General features: G+C 56.9%; 1 protein-coding gene across 4 annotated transcripts; it reads left to right on the forward strand.

Moving 5' to 3' along the window:
• Positions 1–1,554: 1,554 nt before the first annotated feature.
• Positions 1,555–15,670, forward strand: PGF (placental growth factor). Of its 4 annotated transcripts, none has more exons than XR_012779718.1 (7): positions 1,555–1,980; positions 3,153–3,207; positions 8,918–9,114; positions 9,871–9,947; positions 11,346–11,375; positions 11,686–11,817; positions 14,896–15,670. XR_012779718.1 is itself a non-coding variant. In XM_075531554.1 (7 exons), exons 1-7 carry the CDS (start codon positions 1,906–1,908, stop codon positions 14,921–14,923), a joined length of 525 nt encoding a protein of 174 aa, XP_075387669.1. In that variant the 5' UTR covers positions 1,555–1,905; the 3' UTR covers positions 14,924–15,670. The 4 variants fall into 4 exon arrangements, 3 of the variants coding, with proteins under 3 accessions (XP_075387669.1, XP_075387670.1, XP_075387671.1); XM_075531554.1 differs by having other exon boundaries at positions 11,686–11,748; XM_075531555.1 differs by lacking the exon at positions 11,686–11,817.
• Positions 15,671–20,507: the final 4,837 nt, after the last annotated feature.

Genomic DNA, 20,507 nt, shown 5'->3' on the forward strand with positions numbered 1-20,507 from the left:
AAACATTCAGTTATGGACCACCATGTGTGTGTTCGCAATACATACCCATGCCTGCAGACTAAACGTATATCTACAGCAAACCCACATCTACACTAAAGACACATAAACACATGTGTACACACACGCACATGATGAGGGTAAATTTACATGATGCAGAAACCACAAGCTGACCCCACACACTCCCAATGACACACAGTGACACTTAGTTACCCTGGGCCTCGACCTGGGCTCAGGAAGGACTCTCTGCCTCAAGAGCCCTCAAATGTTGGACAGAATGTTCTCGGCCAGCCAGCGACCAGCCCATGCTCCAGGACCTCCGAGCGGGGGCTAGCCAGGCAGGGAGGCAGCTCCTCTGGCAGCCCACTTGGGTGGCCGGGCAGCAGACACAGGGGTCACTGAGGTCAGATCCTGGGTTGCCCAGGCCTCTTTGCTCCTAGCTGGAATGTGTGCTGGAGGAGGCTGCCTCCCAGGCCTCCCTTGTAGCCACCCAAGGGCCTTACACCCAGGCCAAGCCCTGACCAGAATCCAGCTTCTTGGAGTTGGGGACCTGGGTGTGGAGTGGGGATGGGAGGACCTGAGAGGGTACAAGCTGATGCATACTAACACAGAGAAGCTGTCCGGAGTGTCACACACAGAAACAACCCTTGGATACACACAGGCAAGCCAACCCCCAGATACCCTGGGGCTGGCGGTTCCCACCCAGTCACCCTTGGAGGAACACACACACACACACACACACACACACACACACACACACACACACACACACACACAGGACCGGTCCACACCCTGTCAGCTAACCTCTGTGGCCTTGGAAACATTCCTTCTTTCCAACCAGAAGGAAATGCCTCAATAGCCACTCACCACCACAGGTGCATGGGTGCTCTGCTGGGCTGGGGTGGGGGACCTGGACCGACTGCTTCCCCAGGAGGAAACTGGGGCACGCCCCCCCCAGCCCAGTGCTCCAGGTGTTTCCAGCAGCCCCACAGCTGGGCTACCCTGCTCTGTCTTGGCCTGCTCAGGAAGGGGTGCACTGCCCGGTGGGCGAGATGGTGCAGGGGCCCGGGGACTTGGGTTTCTTCCTCTCTCGCTCGCTCCCTCGCTCCCCACCCGCAAGAGTGCGTGTATTTTAACAGCACAAACAGGCACTGGCATTCTCTTCAACTGTGAAGTGGGATTCGTCATCTTTCACCCTCCAGACTAGGGGAGACATAGGTGTTCTCAGCCGATGGCGGGGCCCCAGCTCCTCACAGTTCTTGGGCAGACGCTGGCCTCACATCTGGGCGCCCGGGCCACGGTGGTTGGCCCGGAGAAGCCCGAGCGGGTCGTGGCCCCGCCGCTGGCGCGCCTTGCGGTGGTCTGCGTCGGGGTGCCCCGGGGCAGGTTGCAGGCTAGGTTCCCGCAGGGTCTCAGCATCTTGCGGGCGCGGCGGGATCCGGGCTGCGAGGCCCGGGATCCGACGCCCCGCCCCGCCCGTCGGGAGCCGCCCCCAGTGGGCGGGGCGGCCCAGAGCCCCGCCCCGATTCCCAGCCCTGAAACCCAGTCGCAGACCAGCCTCGGTCCCAGAAGGTCGCTGCTGTTTGGGAAGGAAACTGCACCTTCAGCCTCTGTCTGGCCCCGCCACCGAGGACGCGAGCTCGCGCTGGGCGCCCGACGGAGCCTCCCTGGGACCCGCCTGCCCCGCACCGACGGCCCTGCGGACCGCTTCCCTCCAGGTGCCCCAGCACTGCCTGACCTGCGGGCTCCAACTCCGACGGTTCTAGAGCATGCTTGGCCCCCTGGCAGGGGCCAGGACACAGCACTGAACCCCACTGGACTCTCCTTTCCCTGTGCCAAGGGTCCCCCCGCGGGGGGCGAGCAAGGTGGATTTCCTTCTGAGCTCTGTAAATCAAGACGTCTGAAAAGATGCTGGTCATGAGGCTGTTCACCTGTTTTCTGCAGCTCCTGGCTGGACTGGCGCTGCCCCCTGTGCGCCCCCAGGTAAGAGAGCCCACCCCGAACCTGGCTGTCCTGAACTGAGCAACCCCAGCACTCACCCCCAACCAGGGACCCTTGCCAGGCAGCGGCACTTCCAGGGATGTCCCAACCCTGCCAAGAACCAGGGACCCTGGCCCCCTGGTACTGGGGAGAACACTTCAGGACAGACAGCCCCTCTGCTGTCTTGGTGGGGGTGGGGAGGCCACAGAGAAGGGAGAGACATTTCCTGCCTGTCCCGGGAACCGTGGTGGCTTTGCTTCAAGCATCTCCATTAATTCCAGACAGGTCCCTGGCTGTGTGGTCAGAATGGAGGCTCTGGGACCAGGCAGACTCCCCCAGGACCTCTGACCCCAGCCTGCCTGGGGCCAACCCAGCTAAGAGGAGGCAGGGGGAAGCTAGGCCCTGCCCCCACCAGAGCACAGGGCTGAGCAGGGGGCTCCTGGGTGGGCTGGGGGACTAGACAAGGGGTCTCACTGTGCCCTCTCTCCCGGGTGGGTGGCCGGAGGTCCTGAGAGTGGGGCCTGGGGGAGAGCAGGGCCCTTTTCCCAGGAACTGGGTGAGTCTGGCTGAGAGCCAGCTTGGGCAGTGATGGCTCCTGACAAAGCCAATGAATTCCCTTCCCACTGTGCTGCCCCCCACCCCATTCCACCCCACCCCCCACCCCTGGAGTCTCCAGCCTCAGTCTCAGAGTGGGATGGGCTGGGCAACCCCCCAGGGGCCCAGGAACCCGCCTCTACCCGCCTGGTGCTGGGCTAGCCAGCGGTATAACATTACGGGCAGCGCCAGCCCCTGGGCTTCCACCAGCTGATCACTCCCTCTGGGCTCTGGCACGAGGCCAAGGCAGGCTCTGTGAGGCCAGCAGGGCTGGGCTGGGGGCTGACCAGAAGGGAGACCCCCATCAGACTACAGTCTGTGGGACACAGCAGTTGAAGCAGCTCCAGGAAGCCTCTAGCCCCCTGTCGGGTTCCAAATGAAGGAGCAGAGGCCACAGAGGGGCAGGGCTCCTCAAGGGTCTGGCGGGATGGGATCTTGGGTACACCTGGACAGAGAAAGTGTGTGGAACCAGTAAGAAGGGCCGGGGGGCGGGGGTGGGGGAACCATCACACACTAGGCTTCGGAGCTCAGTGCCCCAGGGCAGGTCCCCATCTGTCATCCCTGCACCTTTCTCTTCTCAGCCATGGATCATGCGTAATATCCTGTCTTCTAAGAATGGCTCCTCAGAGGCTAGAGGTAAGCTGATGGGCCTGGAGTGCCCCTACTCACTGAGGCCCTGTCCACTTTCCTCCCTAGGCTAAGGCAGGGGTGGGCATGGGGGAGGCTTGGCTGGTGTTAGATGCTGTGGGGTCAATTCCAACTCATAGAGACTCTGAGTACCGCAGAAGGAAACAATGCCACCCTCCCCGTCGAGCCCGTATGTTCGAGGCAGGCCAACAGTAAGCAGAGAAGACCCTACTCCTTAGATAGCATTGTTAAGGCCTAAGCGATGTCCCCACTGTGACCCAGAAGGCTAGACTTGGTAGACTTTGCAGCAGGGTCATCGAGCACACAGAAAAGAATGCCCGGCGGTGGACTGGTGGGCAGATAGACCCTTCCCCTGCATGGTGTGAGGGGGAAAATCAGGTCCAGGAAGTGAATGCCAGGGGTCAACCTGGGCTCAGTGGGCAGGCAGTCCAGAGGGCCAGGAAGGGGTGGGGGGCTTTCCCAGCAGCGCAGCCCTGGCGGAGCTGAGGGCATCTCCCAGCTTTCATTGATTACAAACAGACAGAACATGAGGCTCGCCCTTCCCCAGCCCCTCAAGATGGAATCATCAAAGGGCAATGAGACATTTACCAAAGAGACATACATGCAGAAGCCAGGAGGCCCACACCAGGCCTCTGCCTTCTTCTGTGCCTCTCTCCCCACCCCCACCCGCACTAGCTGACATGCCAAGTGACCACACACTGCTGCTGAGATGTCCCACAGCTCTGTGGGAGAGGGAGTGTGGAGGGGCGTGCACACGCGCACACGTGAGAACCTACTGGGAGCTGGGAACATCCTCAGCAGTCTGTGGGCACCGCCCGTCGGCCTGGCAGCTAGCCTCGGCCCCTGCTCCTTCACCAGGTCCCAGCCCTTCAGTTACCCTGCACTCCTTTGGCTCCTCCACCACCTCTGAGATTTGGAGAGGGACCCCCACCCCATGCCTGCACCTCCCGCCCTTTTTGATGCTTCTAGTGCAGCCTGACCAGCGTTATCAGAGAAGTCTCAGCCTCCGTTTCCTTACCTGTAAAACGGAAGCTGTGGGCTCAGGTGATACCCAAGATTCTTGGTTTTCCCAAGACAGTGGTTCTCAGCCTTCCTAATGTCACAATTCTCTAAAACAGTTCCTCGTGTTGTGGTGACCCTGTATGTAGGCAGATCTAGATGCATGTGGGTGGACCCGCCTGGAGAGAGATAGAGGAGCAGTGTCTTGGTTCCTAAGGCCATCAGAAATACTGTCTTAGGTGACCCCTGTGAAAGGGTCGTTCAACCCCCAAATGGGTTGAGACCCGCAGGTTGAGAACCGCTGTCCTAAGATGATAGGGTTGGGTGACTCCTTGGAGGCCCATGGGTGCTGAGTGAGGAGGTAGGGCAGTGTAGGTGCATTAGGTGAGGTCACCTGGCCTGCTGTCAGGGAGCCTGTGCTGTGGCTGAGGGAAGCAGCTCGGGGATCATTGGCCCCAGGATCACAATCTCAGCTTGCCTGCTTCCCCTGTCAGTGGAGTGGGGCCCACTGGAGAGGCAGGCCCTGACTGCTACTGTCCCAACCCCAGGCTGAGGACCAGGAAGGCACAGGCTTCTATCTCCACACTCCATAGTCAGGACCCCCTCCCCTGGCCTTGTGGTCAGGATGGAGGTTCCTAGCAGCCCCAAGCTCCTAACGGCTGGCCGAGCAGAGGCCAGCAGGGTGTCCCTCGGCGGCTGGCTGGCTGGGTGCCATGGGAAGGACACCTGCCAGGCTCGGCCAGTGGCCAGCAGCTCTGCCCACAGCAGATCTTCCTGACCCACCTCCTTGGGAGCTGGCTCCCTGGCTTAAACTTCTAGGGGCCCCCCTCTCTCCTGAGTGGTATGCAGCGGGGGGCTGGATGGGAGGCTCTGGTAGGAGAGAGCCCACTCTTAGCCCCACTGGCAGCCCTTGGGGTCCCCCAGGCCTGGCCAGGCGCCTGACTGGGCCACCGCCTCCCGCTCCCCTTGCCCTACCTCTGCCTGGGGAGCAGGTCTGGGGCCAGAGGAAATGCTCTCAGGGAGCAGCTGGGCAGAGCTCTTCCTGAGGGGCTCAGCCCACATCTGGGAGCGGCCACCAGTTCGTGAGCCTGTTTCTCAGCCACTCCCTCAGCAGGGCCCCTCACCCAGCCCCCTATGCTGGCCTCTCCCCCTCAACACCCCCCCCTGCTCCCCATTACCAGCCAGGACATCAAGGGAGAGTTGCCCCTTTTCCTGGTGGCTGCCAGGTAGACCGGTGTCCCAGGGCCAGCTTCCTCTGGGTCCTCTCTGAACACCAGACCCCACAGGCCTTGGGTGGGTGGGTGGGGGGGCGCCCAGCCTGCGTTCTGCTGAGAGAGGCTTTTTTATGGTGGGAGGTGGGGAACAGGACTAGGATGAGCAAAGGAAATCCCTCTGCCTTTGGCCAGGCCAAGCACATTCTGCTTAGCTCTGCCGTGGCCCTCCTAGCCCAGCTGGTAGGCTTCTATTTATGTGATGGTAGGGGGCTGGGACACCCCTTTCCCTGCCGTTGTCCCCCCCCCTGGGGCCAGCCCTGGCCTGTGTGGCACACTGGTACTGGTTGTTCCTCAGCTGTTATTTATGTTTTCCAAGAAGGAGATTAAATGCTCAGTCACATCAGTGCTGATGAAGACTTTAGACTAAACACACAGCTCCTAGGGTGGACGGTGGGTGGGTGGGTAGGTGGAGGGGGCTGGACTGCAAAGACAGGGAAAGAGGACTCGTTTCCTACTTGGGTTCAGGGGTGTGTCCCAGTGGTTTGCAGAGGTAGAGATGGGGGAAGCCTCAGGGGCCCCATCACAGCCCTAGTGTCCCCTGGGCAGCAGACTCCCAGATAAGCACGATTTATTGCCTCTGGCCACCTCAGCCAGTTCCACGTGGACACGTTCCTCTTGGGTATTTTCCACCGCTCGGTCACTCGGCCTTTCCCGAGGGCCTCTGTTAGGGCTGGGGCTTATTTCCCTGTGGGGTTACCCTGGGATTCATGCCCTCGCAGGCTCAGTGGACTTTGGCTCCCTTAGGAAGGGACCTGGAAGAAGTCAGGGGCCATTGCTCTAGGGCAGAGATGGCAGGGCTCCTAGATGACCCAGGTCCCCTGTCCTTCCCAACCAGCTAGGGATGACTGTCATGCATGGGCAAGGTGACCCAGGGCAGGACAGATTTCTCTGCCCCCAGTCTAATGGCTGGGCTGGCGGCAGTGCATCCGTCAGAGCTGGAGAGACCTCAGCTCCCATCTGTACCTGACCGTCTTCTCTTTCCCCAGCTGAGGAAAGTGATATGCCCAGAAAGGTCGAGTGGCTGCCCTAAGGTCACACAGCCAGTGTAGGGCCTGGGCAGGAGGCCAAGTCTGTCAGCGCTGGCTGCTCACTTCCTTCGTGCCCATTTAGCCCCTGGCCCCCAGGCATGTCCTTGAAGGTGCAAGGGTTTTTTCCGTGCTGGTGTCATCCCTCCATGGACCTCCCTGTGACCCATACCCCAAAAAACAAACCAGACTTTCTACCATCAAGTCAGTGCCAACTCACAGCAACCCTATGGGACAGGGTAGAACTGCCCCCCGTGAGTTTCCGAGGATGTAACACTTAAACCCGCGGTTCTCAACCTGGAGGTCTCGACCCCTTTGGGGGTCGAACCACCCATTCCTGGGGTCGCATAAGACCATATTTCCAATGGTCTGAGGTACTGAGACACAGCTCCTCTATCCGTCTCCAGGTGGGTCTGCCCACATGCAGATATGCCCACATACCGGGTCACTACAACATGTGGAACTGTATGAGAGGGTGGCGGCATTCAGAAGGTTGAGAACCACTGTCTTAAATGGAAGCAGAAAGCCCGTTTTTCTCCCAAGGAGCGGCTGGCTGGTGGTTCTGAACTGTGGGCCAATGCATAACCATCAGAGTTCCTATTACCCACACAGAACCCTTCCAATTTAACTTGTCCCGCTCCTGTGGGACCAGGCAGACTAACCCTGGTGGGTGTCAGAGAATGTCACTCTTTGAGTAGAAAGCCTCAGGGTTTGGAACCATAGAGCTTATGAAAAATGTTTTGTTGCTATAAGTAACTCTGAACATAAACAAACTGACTGTCATCGAGTCGGTGCTGGCTCATAGCAGCCCCCTATGGGTTTCCAAGACCGTAACTGTTTATGGGAGTAGAAAGGCCAGTCTTTCTCTCTCGGAGCTGTTGGTGGTTTGGAACTGCCAACCATGTGGATCGTAGCCTAACGCAGAACCACACCACAACACTTCCTTAGAAGTAACTTTAGGGATCATTTTATTTTTTAAAAACAAATTTCTGTGAAGGGAGACATCGGTCAGTGTAAGACATGAAAAAAATAATAATTTATAAATTATCAAGGTTTCTTTAGGGAGGGAGGGGGGGAAATGGGGAGCTGATACCAAGGGCTCAAGTAGAAAGAAAATGTTTTGAAAATGATGGCAACAAATGTACAGATGTGCTTGACACAGTGGATGCATGTATGTATTGTGATAAGAGCTATATAAGCCCCCGATAAAATTATTTTTTAAAGACAAAAAAAATGATTAGGGCAAAGAAAGTACGCATGTGCTTTATACAATTGATGTATGTATATGTATGAATTGTGATAAGAGTTGTAGGAGCCCCTAGTAAAATGTTAAAAAAAAAGAACAGTGAGCACAGAGAAAAAGGAAAGGTTCCAAAATTGACTGTGGCAAAGATTGTACAACTCTTCGTGATATCCTTGAACTATTGAATTATATGCTATGTGGATGAAGTGCCAATAAAACTGTTTTAAAAAAGAAAAAAAAATTCTGCTGAAAAGCAGCACGGTCATTTTGATGTCACCGCCTCTGACGCCTCTGATGGTGTCACCTGGTGTGGTCTGCCACCCTCCCCCCTGTCCCCACCCCCACCACACCCCTAGTGATGCTACTCTTTGAAGTTTTCCAGGCCAGCCCCCTAAGAGATCCTGTTCAGGGCCACCAGGCCATAGTTGGGCCTGGGGATGTCCCCATACCCCTCTGTGAACTATCTCTAATCAATCAGTAATGACTTAGCCTGTGTTTACTGGGTGCCTCTGTCCCTGTCCTCACGGAGGCTCAATGGGGTTGTAAAGGAGATAAGATCCCCCAAGGACTGAGATAAGGCAAGCCCTTGGGACCCTGTTCTGTTCCAGGGGGGAACATCTGTTCTGACAGGAATGCTGGTGAGGATTTCAGAGAGGAGGAGGTGTGGGTGGTCCTGGAGGAACCTCGGGGTGGGGCGTGGGGGGGCTTGGGATAGATGTGGACAGTGAAGGGCGAAAGCCCAAAGATGGGGATTCCCATGGTGTGACTCCCCAGCTTGGGGTGGGGATGGTGAGTGGGGGAGCCAGGGTGCAGCACACTGCTGAATGGGGTCCCGGGTGCCAGGCCCAGGAGCTGGCACTCAGCAGGGCAGGGAGGAGAGGAGTCATGGAAGGGGCTGGGCCAAAGACTGAACACAAAGGCGGTTCTCCCTGGTGAGCCCTTGAGCTGGAGGAAGCAGCCTGGGGGTCTTGGGAGCTGCTGCCCGTGGGCAGGCACACACCGGATGGTGACCTTCCACGCCACTGGGCAGATAGGTTAAGGGGTTGCCTCATAAGCTCAGGGAGAAGGGCTTCCTAGAGAAGGGGTGCTGGGAGGCGGGTCTGTGGGTTGGGGGCAGGTACCCTCCGGCCTGACCTATGTTCCGTGCCTCTGTGCAGTGGTTCCCTTCGAGGAGGTATGGCGCCGCAGCTACTGCCGGCCCCTGGAGAGGCTGGTGGAAGTCTTGTCCGAGTACCCCAGCGAGGTGGAGCACCTGTTCAGCCCGTCCTGCATCTCCCTGCAGCGTTGCATGGGCTGCTGCAGCGATGAGAACCTGCAATGCCTTCCCGTGGAGACGGCCAACATCACCATGCAGGTAGGAAAGCCACCCCCACCCCCGAGGGCGGGCGCCCACAGACCTGCTCCAAGGGCCCAGGACAGCGCCAGCTCCCCTCGTAGCTCCGAGGCATCCACAGACACCTTGAGAAGCCTTACCCAGGCTCAGCCTGATCTCTAGACCCAGTGGGTTTAAAAGCTGTCTAGTTGAGGCTGGAAAGGAAGTAGGTTCCTCTAAGGGGGGTCTTGCTTATACAGAGGAGCCCCTGGGTGATGCAAACTGCTGAGCCCTCCTCGAGGACAAGACGAACTCAAAAGGCGGGGGAGGGGTCCTCATCTACCCCAGAGGTGCTTCAGAAGAAAGGCCTGGTGGGGCTGCTTGCAGGAAAGCCACCACTGAAAGCCCGCAGAATGTCGCTCTGCTCACAAACACGTGGGGTCCTCATGCGTGAGAATCCACTCTGTGGCTACTGACCGGGTCTTTGTGGATCCCAAGGGCCCCCGATGCTCTCTCAAGCAAGCTTGATCCTGGGGCTTCACACACACACACACACACACACACACAACCGCCAAGCACTGTGCCAGGCATGTTACATCGCTGCCTCGTTCACTCCTGGGAGACAGGTGCTGTGCCCATCTTCCAGCCAAGGACACTGAGGTGGGGCGATGATGCCCTTTCCCTTGCCCAGGACTGTTCAGCAGGAGAGGGGGGGGGTGAGGGGGCTGTTGGAACTCCCTGGGCCTCCCTGCCATGCAGGCATCCCCTCACCCCCACCCCCACCCCGTCTTCCTGCAGCTCCTGAGGATCCACACTAGGGTCCCAGCCACCTATGTGGAGATGACGTTCTCCCAGCACGTGCGCTGTGAGTGCAGGTAGGTTCTTGCTGCTGGAGCAGGAGCAGGCCCTGCACATCCACCTCCGGGAGCCTCCGGGATGGTGGTTCTACGGGGCTCCTGGAGGAGGCCAGGCTACCTGTCCTGGTGCGGGCTGCAGGGGAAACGGGAGCCCAGCCTGAGGCATTGGGTGGCTGCTGTGTTTTCTTTTGTCCCCTGAACTCAGTCAGTTCTGGTCAGGAAGAGATTCTCAGCAGCTGGAACACAGATAGGAGGCAGCTGCCGCAGGCCTGAGCAAGAGGACCTGGAGGCAACACCCTAGCAAGTGGGGACCCCATTCGGGACTGGGCTGTGCACCCACAGAGGGGCAACTGGCAGGCCGAGGCAGAAGCAGGACCAGGGAAGACAGAGGCCTGGCCCCTTCTGATGGGCCAGACAGTGAGAACTCCTGTCTTCTCGTTTGGGGCCATTAGCCCTAGTCTGGGAGGCAGGTCCATAACCTGCTTGGTGACTGCTGGCCTGTGCCCACCCCCCTCCCCTTCACATCCTCTAGCCACATGTCCCCTGAGTGGGGATGGTGGTGGTGCTAGTGATGGTTGGTGGTGGTTAGTGGTGATGGTGGTAGGTACTGGTGGTTAGTGATGGTTGGTGTTGGTGGTTAATGATGATGGTTAGTGCTGGTTGGTGGTGGTTCGCGGTGATGGTGGTAGTGGTGGTGGGTTAGTGCTGGTTGGTGATGGTGGTTAGTGGTAGTAGAGATGATGATGGTGCTGATGGTAGTTGGTAATGAAGATGATGGTGGTGGTGGTTAGTGGTGAGGGTGCAGGTGCAGTGGCGGTGGTGGGTAGTGGTAATGGTGATGGTGGGTAGTGCTGGCTGTTGGTGGGTAGAGGTGATAATGGAGGTGGTAGTTAGTGGTGATGGTGGCAGTGGGGGGGGTGGTGGTGTTGGTGTGCACTGGCAGGCAGTCTTAGCTGGCAGCAAGGTAACCATCCCCCAGTTCCTGCCTGGCCTGCCTTGTCCCAGCCCCTGGAGAAACTCTCAGAACCAGCCGGAAGGGAGGGCAGAACAAGGGAGGGGCGTGAGCAGAGCTGAGCCTGGTAGGACTGTGAGAACAGACTCAGAAAGACCCAGGGTGGATGCCGAGAGGCTGGGGGTCTATATGACTGCAGAAAGTGTCCCACAAGGGAATTTAGTCCTTCTCTTGGGGAGGGGGGATGTCCCCAGAGACTAGAGGGGGACAGAAGTCTAGAATTTGGAGGCCTCTGGCCAAATGCCACTCTAGCTCCATGCCACCCCCTAGTGGTCTCAGTGCCAACTTCACATCCAGGAGTTGAGCTGCCTGAAAGGAGGGGTTGGGGGAGGAGCGGAGAGGTAACCTGGAGCCCCCACTTACCACTTTTCCTGCTTCTCCCCTGCCCCTCTCTGTTTCTCCAGGCCTAGGTGGGAGAGGATAGAGCCAGAAAGGTAAGTGGTCTAGCTGGGGCTGGGGCTAGGGCTGGAGCTCTTCCTTCCAGCCCCTGTCCTGGCCTCCCTGGCGGTAATTCCGTGTGGCTCGGGGTAAATGATAACTGTCAGAAGTTTATCATACCTGGAATGTCTACTAGAGAGATTACAATGAGTAATTTCTTAAGAATTATAGGCCTACAATATAAAACAACAAATTTTATGCAAAACAATGTACCGCTTTGGGTACAAAATGACTGATATAATTAGGCCGCCAGGGAGGCTAGCACGGGCCCAGCCACCTTAGTCCTGACGCTTTGGCTTATTGCAGGAGGAGATACAGGGGCAGGGGGAAGAGGAAGAGAGAGAAGCAGAAAGCCACAGACTGCCACCCGTGAGTGTGTGGGGCCCAGGGATGGCAAGGAGGCCGGGCCAGAGGGGAGCCTGCGCCTGGTCAACAGAGGTTAGCCATCCAGGACGGGTGAGGCAAGGCTCAGGGCAGTCTTGTGGGCAGAGCAGGCAGAGAGTTGCAAGGAAGCCTCGGGGGTCCTTGGTTCTCGTCCTTGGTTCTCGTCCGGCTTAGCCTTGCATGTGGCCTCAAGCATGTCTTTTGCCTCTCCTGAGCCTAGTGGAGTAGAGGGGAGACGGACCTGCCCAGCACTCGGTCACTCTCCAAACATGTGCCGACCCCCTGATGACCAGGGGCATCCGTGAGCAAGCAAACAGGCGCCCTCTTTTAGGGTGCTGATGTTCTAGCACAGCGGTTCTCAACCTGGGGTCGCCTAATTCGTCCTGCATTTCAAATATTTACATGATTCATCATCACAGTAGCAAACTTACAGCGATAAAGTAGCAACGAAAATAATTTTATGGTTGGGGGGGTCACCACCACATGAGGAACTGTCTGAAAGGGTCACGGCATGAGGAAGGTTGAGAACCCCTGCTCTAGCCCCTTAAAAGTTACCTAGGGCTATCTGGCAATCAAAAGGTTACCCTGCTGACCCTGGGGGGAGGTACAGTTTCACACTGCAGCCCAAAGGGTCCTTGAGGGGGGAGGCGGGGTGGGGGGATTGAGGGTGGTCCTCCTGTTGCTGCCCCCTCCTCCCCTCTCCATATTACCTGCCCATCTTGGCCTCTCATCTGGGGCCTGCAGGCTGGAGTCACAGCCCTGAGTGTGGTGGGGAGAGAAAGGAAAACAAACCCAAGCCTGTAACGGTACCGTATATACTTGTGTACAAGCCGAGTTTCCCAACACATTTTTAATGCCGTTTTTGTGGTAAAATTCGGTGCCTCGGCAGATATTTGGTTTATACTGGAGTATATATGGTAAGTAGTCAAAACCAACACAAAAACCATTTCATGTGCCCAGTAAATCACTCACAGCTCAAGTTCACTGTCGGGGGGGAAGCACTCTCCCAGCCCAGGAGTCCAGGAAATTAGTTCACGCTTTGGGAGCTGACCCACGCTCCAACCCTGCCCTTCTGCCCCTACACCCCACAGACCAAGACACCCCTGACACACATGGCCCCCCTCTGTGAAGACAGGAACTACCCCCCCTCACACACAGCCCTCTGGGACAGCAGAGACCTCTCCCTTGGGCCCCAGGCAGTGGTTTGAGGAAGGAGCCGTGACTGGAGTGGGTGCAGCATCCACCAGGGCCAGGCAGCTTCAGCTGTAAAGTGCCCCCCCACCCACCCACCCAGTCTGGCCTTATTTCCCAGGGCAGCAGTCTTCAAACTTGGGTTCGGGAACCTCCTGAACGAATGACCAAAGGCCCATGTTCTCTCGGTCATTTGAAAGTTGGCCTGGGGCCTTTTTTATCATAATTACAAACACCTACTAAGGATATCATTTCTGGTCGATTACAAACATGGCAATTTTCACGTAAAGCTGTTTCATATCCTATGCTAGGCCAATCTAACGCTGCCCACCATCTAGGGCAGTGGTTCTCAACCTCCTCATGCCGCCACCCTTTCAGACAGTTCCTCATGTGGTGGGGACCCCCCAAGCAGAAAATTATTGTCTTTTTTTTTTTTCAGAAAAGTATTTTCGTGGCTACTTCATCACTGTCATTTTGCTACTGTGATGAATCGGGCAACCCCTGTGAAAGGGTTGTTTGACCCCCAAAGGGGTCAGGACCCACTTGTTGGGAACCGCCGATCTAGGGTGTGTGGTGAACAATAGTGAGAAAAACCTACCCGCACGTCCTCTTTAAGAGCTGCGATGACGTTGCTTCTTTTGGCTCAGAGTTTGTGCTTCCATTTCACGGCCCCCTGGAGAATTTCAGCCCAGTCGAATGTATTTTTAAAGCCGAAATCTTTTTCTTTATCACCTTATCGTCTTTCTCCACCTCGAAAACTGCACACACATTCAGATTCCTTTCCATGTCCCCATGAGCAGCGAGCTCGCCCTCTGTTGCACTTTCTGCAGAAGGAGTGAGCAGGCTGGTTCCTAGTAAGAATGCCGGGTGATGGAAACAGCGTGCACATGCATCATCAGAGGTCCGTAAACATTAGCCATGAAAGCAAGTCTTCGTGGACACCCTCCTGTGACAGGGACAAGACACTTCTTTTCAAGTGTCCACCCATGCGTGTGACTCCCCGTGAGACAGAGACAGACTTCAGCCGGGATCCCCCTTCCTGTTCAACTCGTTTAAATGGACGGGAAACTTTGGGACCCCTGGTCACACAAACAACAAATAGGCCTGGAAGCAGTCTGCTTTCTCCACGTCACCCGGTGGCTTGGTTTCCTTCCAAGTCCCTTGCCAAAGAACTCATCGTGACCTGCCAGCACAGGGCCTTCCTAGGGAAGGACTCGCTGACAGTCCCGTCTCATTCACTGGGGTGGCTGGCAGAAGCCTGAGAACCACCAGCCCTGCAGAAATCCCGCTTCCCCAGGCATTAGCCGTCTTTCCTTTCTGGACATCGACACCGACAGACAGTGCACCCTGCCCTTTCAGTTGGACATTTCTGAGCAAGTTTACCTTGGGACCAAGCCCTATAACAGTTTGAAATGGACCAGATGCCTGTCCCTTCTGGCTAAAAGTTGGGAAGGGGGCAGTGGAGAAAACGACCCCAGCCACTTCCAACCCCAGATGAGTCTAAGACAGAGGCGTTGTGGAGGCTGCAGAACCATTGCTCTAGAAAACCCCCAGAACCCACGCACCCCTGGATCGATCCTGATGCACGCCCAGGGGTGCGGGCCTAGCCATTTGAAGACTGCTGCCCTAGGCTAACAGAGGTATCAAAGTCAGATTGGGTTCAAATCCTCACTTGGCCACTGACTGGCTAGCTGTGTGATCTTGGGCAGGTTCTGAACCTCTCTGAGCCTCCGTCTCCTTGCCTGTGAGAGGAGGGTCATGGTGCCTTCCTCCTGGGTAAGAGGGGGGTGGGTGGCAGGAGGGCTGCATTCTTTCTGTGCTCCCCGCTCAAGCATCCCCCCTGGGTCTGTCCTCTCCACCCCACCCCACCCTGCCTCCCCTTCGGAGAGGACCCCAGTTTTTGCCACCTGCTGACAGCCCCATCTGTTTGGTCTCTGGCAGGCGCCGCGATACTGTCCCCCGGAGGTAACCAGCCCCATGGAGGAGAGAGGACCCCACTCCTGGCTCGTGTATTTATTACCGTCACACTCAATTACCTCCCTGCTGGCACCGAAACCCTATTTATTGGCCAATTGTATCCCTGCTGAACGACTGGCGCCCTCCACGACAAGGTCAGGGACGGACAGGACCCCCTTACACGACGGAAGGGAAAGGAGGACAGCACCGGATGCAGATCCTCCCACTGGAGAAGAAGCCAGAGCAGGGCTCTTGTGAGGACCAAGCCAGGCCTCAGAGACCTGCTCCTGGGCCATGGACAGCAACCCGCGTCGGGAGGACTCCTTGGCCCAGCGAGGGTAGGGAAGCCGGGCTAGGCTGCCCTGGCCCTGACTGAGTGGGCAGGGGGAAGCGGAGGCGATGCAGTCTCTTCCTCGTCCTCCCGTCCGTCTTCCTCGCCATGGAGACCAGATGGCCGAGCGCAGCAGGAGCAGCGGCTGTCAGGTCCCTGTATGGCCTTGTGCTGGGACATGGATTTTTCCAGCCAAGGCACTGACGACGGGGCTGCCCTTCACCAGCCACAGGCCGCCAAGAGTGGGCTCTGGGCTGAATGAACGGGGACAGGGGAGGGGGCCACTGGGGGTGGGTCCTACCCCAGTGGCATGTGACAAGGGGAACTGGTTCCCTGAGGTCCCTGGCACCCCACACAAGCTGCCCTCCGCTGGGCTATCTGACTGCCTAGCCAGATTCTCTTGAATAAAGTATTTTAGTCTAAAATCAACTTGCCCGTGCGTGCAAGTGTGTCTGCCGGGGCTGGAAGCAGGACAAAGACCCTCAGGGGCGATGGAGACCGCCTGAGTTGTGTTTTCTTAATCTGAAAAGTCTGCCCAGAAGCAGTGCTGCCTCCTCCGGGTGGGAGAAAGTACACTGTGTCACCGGCTGTGGCCGCAGGCTAGCGCCCTCCTTCCTCCCTCCCTGCTCGCTCCCTTTGACAACAGAGGGACTGGGGCCCAGGGAGGGGACGCCCCTTTCTTGAGACTTGAGAGACTCAGAAGAACTCTGAGCTGGGAGACAGAGGCCTGGGCTGTCACTCAAGGACTTCGTTTGACATCCTTTGATTTTGACATTGTTCCTGTGGAGGCCTGGCCAAGGTCTCAGTGGTCAGAGATGGGCCTACCCAGACTGCCCCAGGCCTGTCCTCAGGGTAGCTCAGGCCTGCTCTGGTCACATCTGGGGGAGGAGCGTGTGTCCTCTTTCCAGCTGTTTTAGGCAAAGCCCTGGTCTACACTGCTCCCAACATGGTGCTCCCAAGAAGTTGTCTTGTCCCCAAATTTGGGGATAAGCCTGGCCCCCATCATCCAGAGCACCATCAAATTCAAGCACACAGCCCTTCCCATCCTCCCCCCGCCCCCACCAGGCTGCCCACACCCAGCCCGTGTCCAGCCGTGGAGCTCCCGAATGAAGCCGATGTCCTGGTCCTCACCCCAAGGCTCCTCACCTTGCTGTATCCTTGGCCTGTCTGGCTGCTAGTAGCCAGAGCTGCAGGTCTTGCTCAATTTGTTCTGCCCTTTGACCTCCCATGCTCCTCTGCTCCCTTGTTAATGCCATGGCTGGAACAAAGACCACAACGTACTTGTAGGGTTACTTTTTAGTCTAAACCATTCACTCTCAGGAACCCTGCAAGGTGTGGACACGTGTCTTTTCATCCTGTGTGCGTAGATGGGGTGGGGGGCGGTGGAGGGGGAACTCCCCCGTCCCCTTTGGCCCTGCTCCCTCATGTGACCTGCACAGAGAAATCTACAGCGACCCTAGGGGCCAGGGGCTGGCGTTGGGCCTCGGAGGGAAGTCACCCTATGGGGTGGGGTGGCCCTCCTAAGGCAGCTGACCTGTTCACTGAGGCCAGGGGTCTCCTGGAGGACGCTCTGGTCCGAATGTGCTCCTGGCGGGCGATCACAGAGGGGTGTGGGTCAGCCCCAGGGGACCCTCGCTTTGCAGAAGAAATGCACTTTTGCTCTCCCTTCTCTGCTCTCTGGCTACAGCTGTTGTGAACTGGGAGCGATGGCCTCTGGCCGACTGAGAGCTGGGAAGAGCACTCCCACCCTTTGGCTAGGCCTCTGGCTCATCCCTGGGGACCCTAGTCCAGCCCCCAATAGCATCTCTAAGACTCTCAGCGCCACATGGTGGCCCAGATGGAGGTCGGCCCTTTCTCCCCACCCAGGCAAGTAGCCACTGCAGAGAGCTTGACCCACCGGGGGTGCTCTGGGAGGCCAGAAACCAAAACTGAACCCAGGGCTGGGGGGGCCTCCCAGCAGGAACAAGTAAGGAGTGGCTGGCAGGCCCAGCTGCCCCATCCACAACCCATTCGAATGGTCATTTAGGCTCCAAAGGACCCTTTCCGTTTGCTCACCATTTATGGGTGGCTGTGGGCCGGCCTCCTGGTCCAGACACTGCTCTGAGGCCTGAGGTCCCTGCGTGAATGGAACACAAGGACCTTGCCCTCAGGGAGCTTGCGTGGAGGGAGGAGGGAGCACCACCACGCCTTCCTGGGAGGGTCCTTTCTCCTGCTTGAAGCGGTGATGACCCAGAGATCAGGAGAAAGGGGTCTGGAGCGGCCCACATGGGAAGGGAAAAGAAAAACCACCTTCAGCAAGGGACTTTGTTAGAGGTAGCTGAAGCTAGTAACCTCCACCGGTGACCCCCTCCTAGACACCCCCCCACGCACCCACAGAAGACCAGGAAGGAGCAAGGGCAAGAGAAGGGGACGATGGATGGAGTCCTAGAGGTTGGCCCCATTCTGCCCCTCTCCCCAGCACTGGCTCTGCTCTTCAGAGGAGCTGTGGGGAGCTGGATGTAGAGAATTCTTTAGAGTGGCAGAAAGTCAGGGGACACCTGGGGATATCTAGCCAGAGTTCCTCCTGGGTCAGGCAGCCAAGGCAGAAGGTGAATGGCCATGAACCGGCTCCCTCAGACCCCACCAAGGGAACGGCCTGCAGGTGCGGAGACCCCGAGGGCTCTATGCAATAGGTGTGGGGGAAGAGGTAAGAGGCGGGTTCAGAGCTGGAGAGGATTTCCCCAGAAGGGAATGATCCCATGGCGCCCCTGGCCAGAGAGCTGGCCTCTGGATGCCTGCCACTCTAACACATTCACCACCAGACAAGCAGTGCCCGCCGCTGAGAACTGTCCCCTCAGTCTTTGCTTCCCCATCTTGTGGGACAGAAAAGAAGGGTTGGGGAGAGGGAAGAGGGGCATGGAATGCCATGCCTCTTCCCATTTCCCTCGCCCAAACCCAGGCCATGCCCGGGTGGGAAGGGTGGCAAGTCCAAAATGCCATTTAGGGGCGAAGCGAACCTACGTAGCTCACCTGGAAACAATAACGGGAGGAAATAAGACTCTTGGCACCTGACAGTTTGTTCAGTAAGCAAAGTACATAGATAAGCACACAAATGAATACTAAACAAAGCCAGATGGGGGTTTGGGCATATCACAAATGATCTTGACATCCTTAACCCTCCTTCTGTGCTCGAAGGCTGCTTCCGTCTCCTTGGGACCTGAGCTAACCTGGGGCTGGGGCTGACTTCATCCATAGGGTATAGAACAGTGGGTGTCAACCTTCCTAATGCCACGACCCTTTAATACAGTTCCTCATGTGGTACTGACGCCCAAGCATAAAATTATTTTCGTTTGCTACTTCATCACTGTCAATTTGCTAGTGTGATAAATCGGGTGACCCCTGTGAAAGGGTTGTTTGATCCCCCAAAGGGGTCTCAACCCACAAGTTGAGAACTGCTGGTGTAGAAGAAGGGACTTTACAATGATCCCAAGAGGACCGGCAGCTTCTTCTTGGTCTCTTGGAACCTGAGTGGCCAGATAAGAAGTCCAACTACCTGAGGCCGCCATGCTGGAAGGATGCCCACTCCAGCCATATCGAGATGTGAGAGATGCCCAGCCAGCCCCCTGTTGCTCCAGCCTCCATCCCTAAGAGCTGTCTCAGCGGAGGCCCCAGACATTCCACAGCAAAGACAAGCTGTGGCCACTGGTTTCCCGACCCTCGGAATCCTGAGCTAGAACGGGTGGTTGTGCAGGGACCGGTAACCAGAACAGAGACGAACGCCAGGGGAGGTCACGGGAACAGTGTTTGGGAGTCAGGTATTCTAGACCTCAAGGTCATACAGGAAAGACAAGAAGGAGCCAGCCCTGTGAAGACCAAGGTGAGAGTGCTCTGAGCAGAAGGTCCCAGAGAGCAGTGGTTCTCACCCTTCCTCAGGCCGCCACCCTTTCAGACAGTTCCTCATGTGGTGGGGACCCCCACCCATCACATTATTTTCATTCCTACTTCATCACTGGTATGAATCATCGTGTAAATATATGATCAGCAGGATGCATTCACATTGTTACAAATTGAACATCATTGAAGCATGGTGATTCATCACAAAAACAACATGTAATTATGCATTGTGAAATATTTATTTCTAATGACAAATCAATGAGATTTTGTCTTGAAGCATGGTGTAGCATGGGTACACAGGTGGGCATGTCTCACAGGTGGGCGTGTCTGCATGTGGGTGGACCGCCTGAGAGGATAGAGCAGCAGTGTCTGGGTTCCTAAGACCGTCGGAAATCGAGGACTAGAGGGGCCAGATTGTGAAGGTCGCTGCAGCCATGCTAAGGAGTTTGGATTTGATGACGATGTGAGGGAAACCAGCCAGGCTGAAGAGTGAGGTGACCTTGGGTACCTTTTGGAAAGATCACCCTGGCCACCACATGAAGAGTGGAAGGCATATGCCTGGAGGTGTAAATGCCACTTCAGTGAAGAAGAGGAAGACCTGCAAAGATGGATGGACAGACACCGTGGCCGCCACAGTGCCCTTCCCCCTTGCTGTGCTGGAACCTGACCAGAGTGTGGGGTTTTGCCGTGGGCCTCTGATCAGATGAAGAATCTGGGGCGTGTGGACGACGAGGCTTTGGGAATATGCTGTTATGCTTCCCTCGTGCTGAGGTTCTACTGCTCACTCAGTGAGACACCAGGCAGGGACTTGGGCCCCTAAATCCATGAGGGCTACACGGAGGTTAATAAAATCTGGTCTCTGACCCGCAGGAACTCACGCAGAAGCAAAGGCATCAGATACACACCGGTCACTGTCGTAGAAGGTTGGGAGAATGTGTGTTTTAAGTCTATGCAAGTTATCTGAGGACTCTGAGGAAGGGGAGGTGACTCACCTGGGGACAACCAAGATGCGTTCTGCCCCGCTGGTGACATGTGAGGAACAGTCCGGGGAAGACATGCTGGCAGGAGGCAGCCCGTGAATAGAGCCCAAACCCAACCCACAGCGATTGATCAAGTCCATCTCAACTCCCAGCAAGCCTCTATCGGGTTTCCCAGACTTATTTTTAAATTTTAAATAATTTTATTGGGGGTTCATACAGCTCTTATCACAACCCACCCATCTATCCATCATGTCAAGCACATTTGTGCATGTGTTGCCATCATCCTGCTCGAAGCAGTCTCTTCCTACTTGAGCCCTTGGTGTCAGCTCTCCATTTCTTCCCCCTCCCTCCCCCAGCCACCCTCCCTCATGAACCCTTGAAAAGTTAGATTATTATTTTCATATCTTACATAG

Source organism: Tenrec ecaudatus, chromosome 14 (genome assembly GCF_050624435.1).
Source record: "Tenrec ecaudatus isolate mTenEca1 chromosome 14, mTenEca1.hap1, whole genome shotgun sequence".
NCBI lineage: Eukaryota > Metazoa > Chordata > Mammalia > Afrosoricida > Tenrecidae > Tenrec > Tenrec ecaudatus.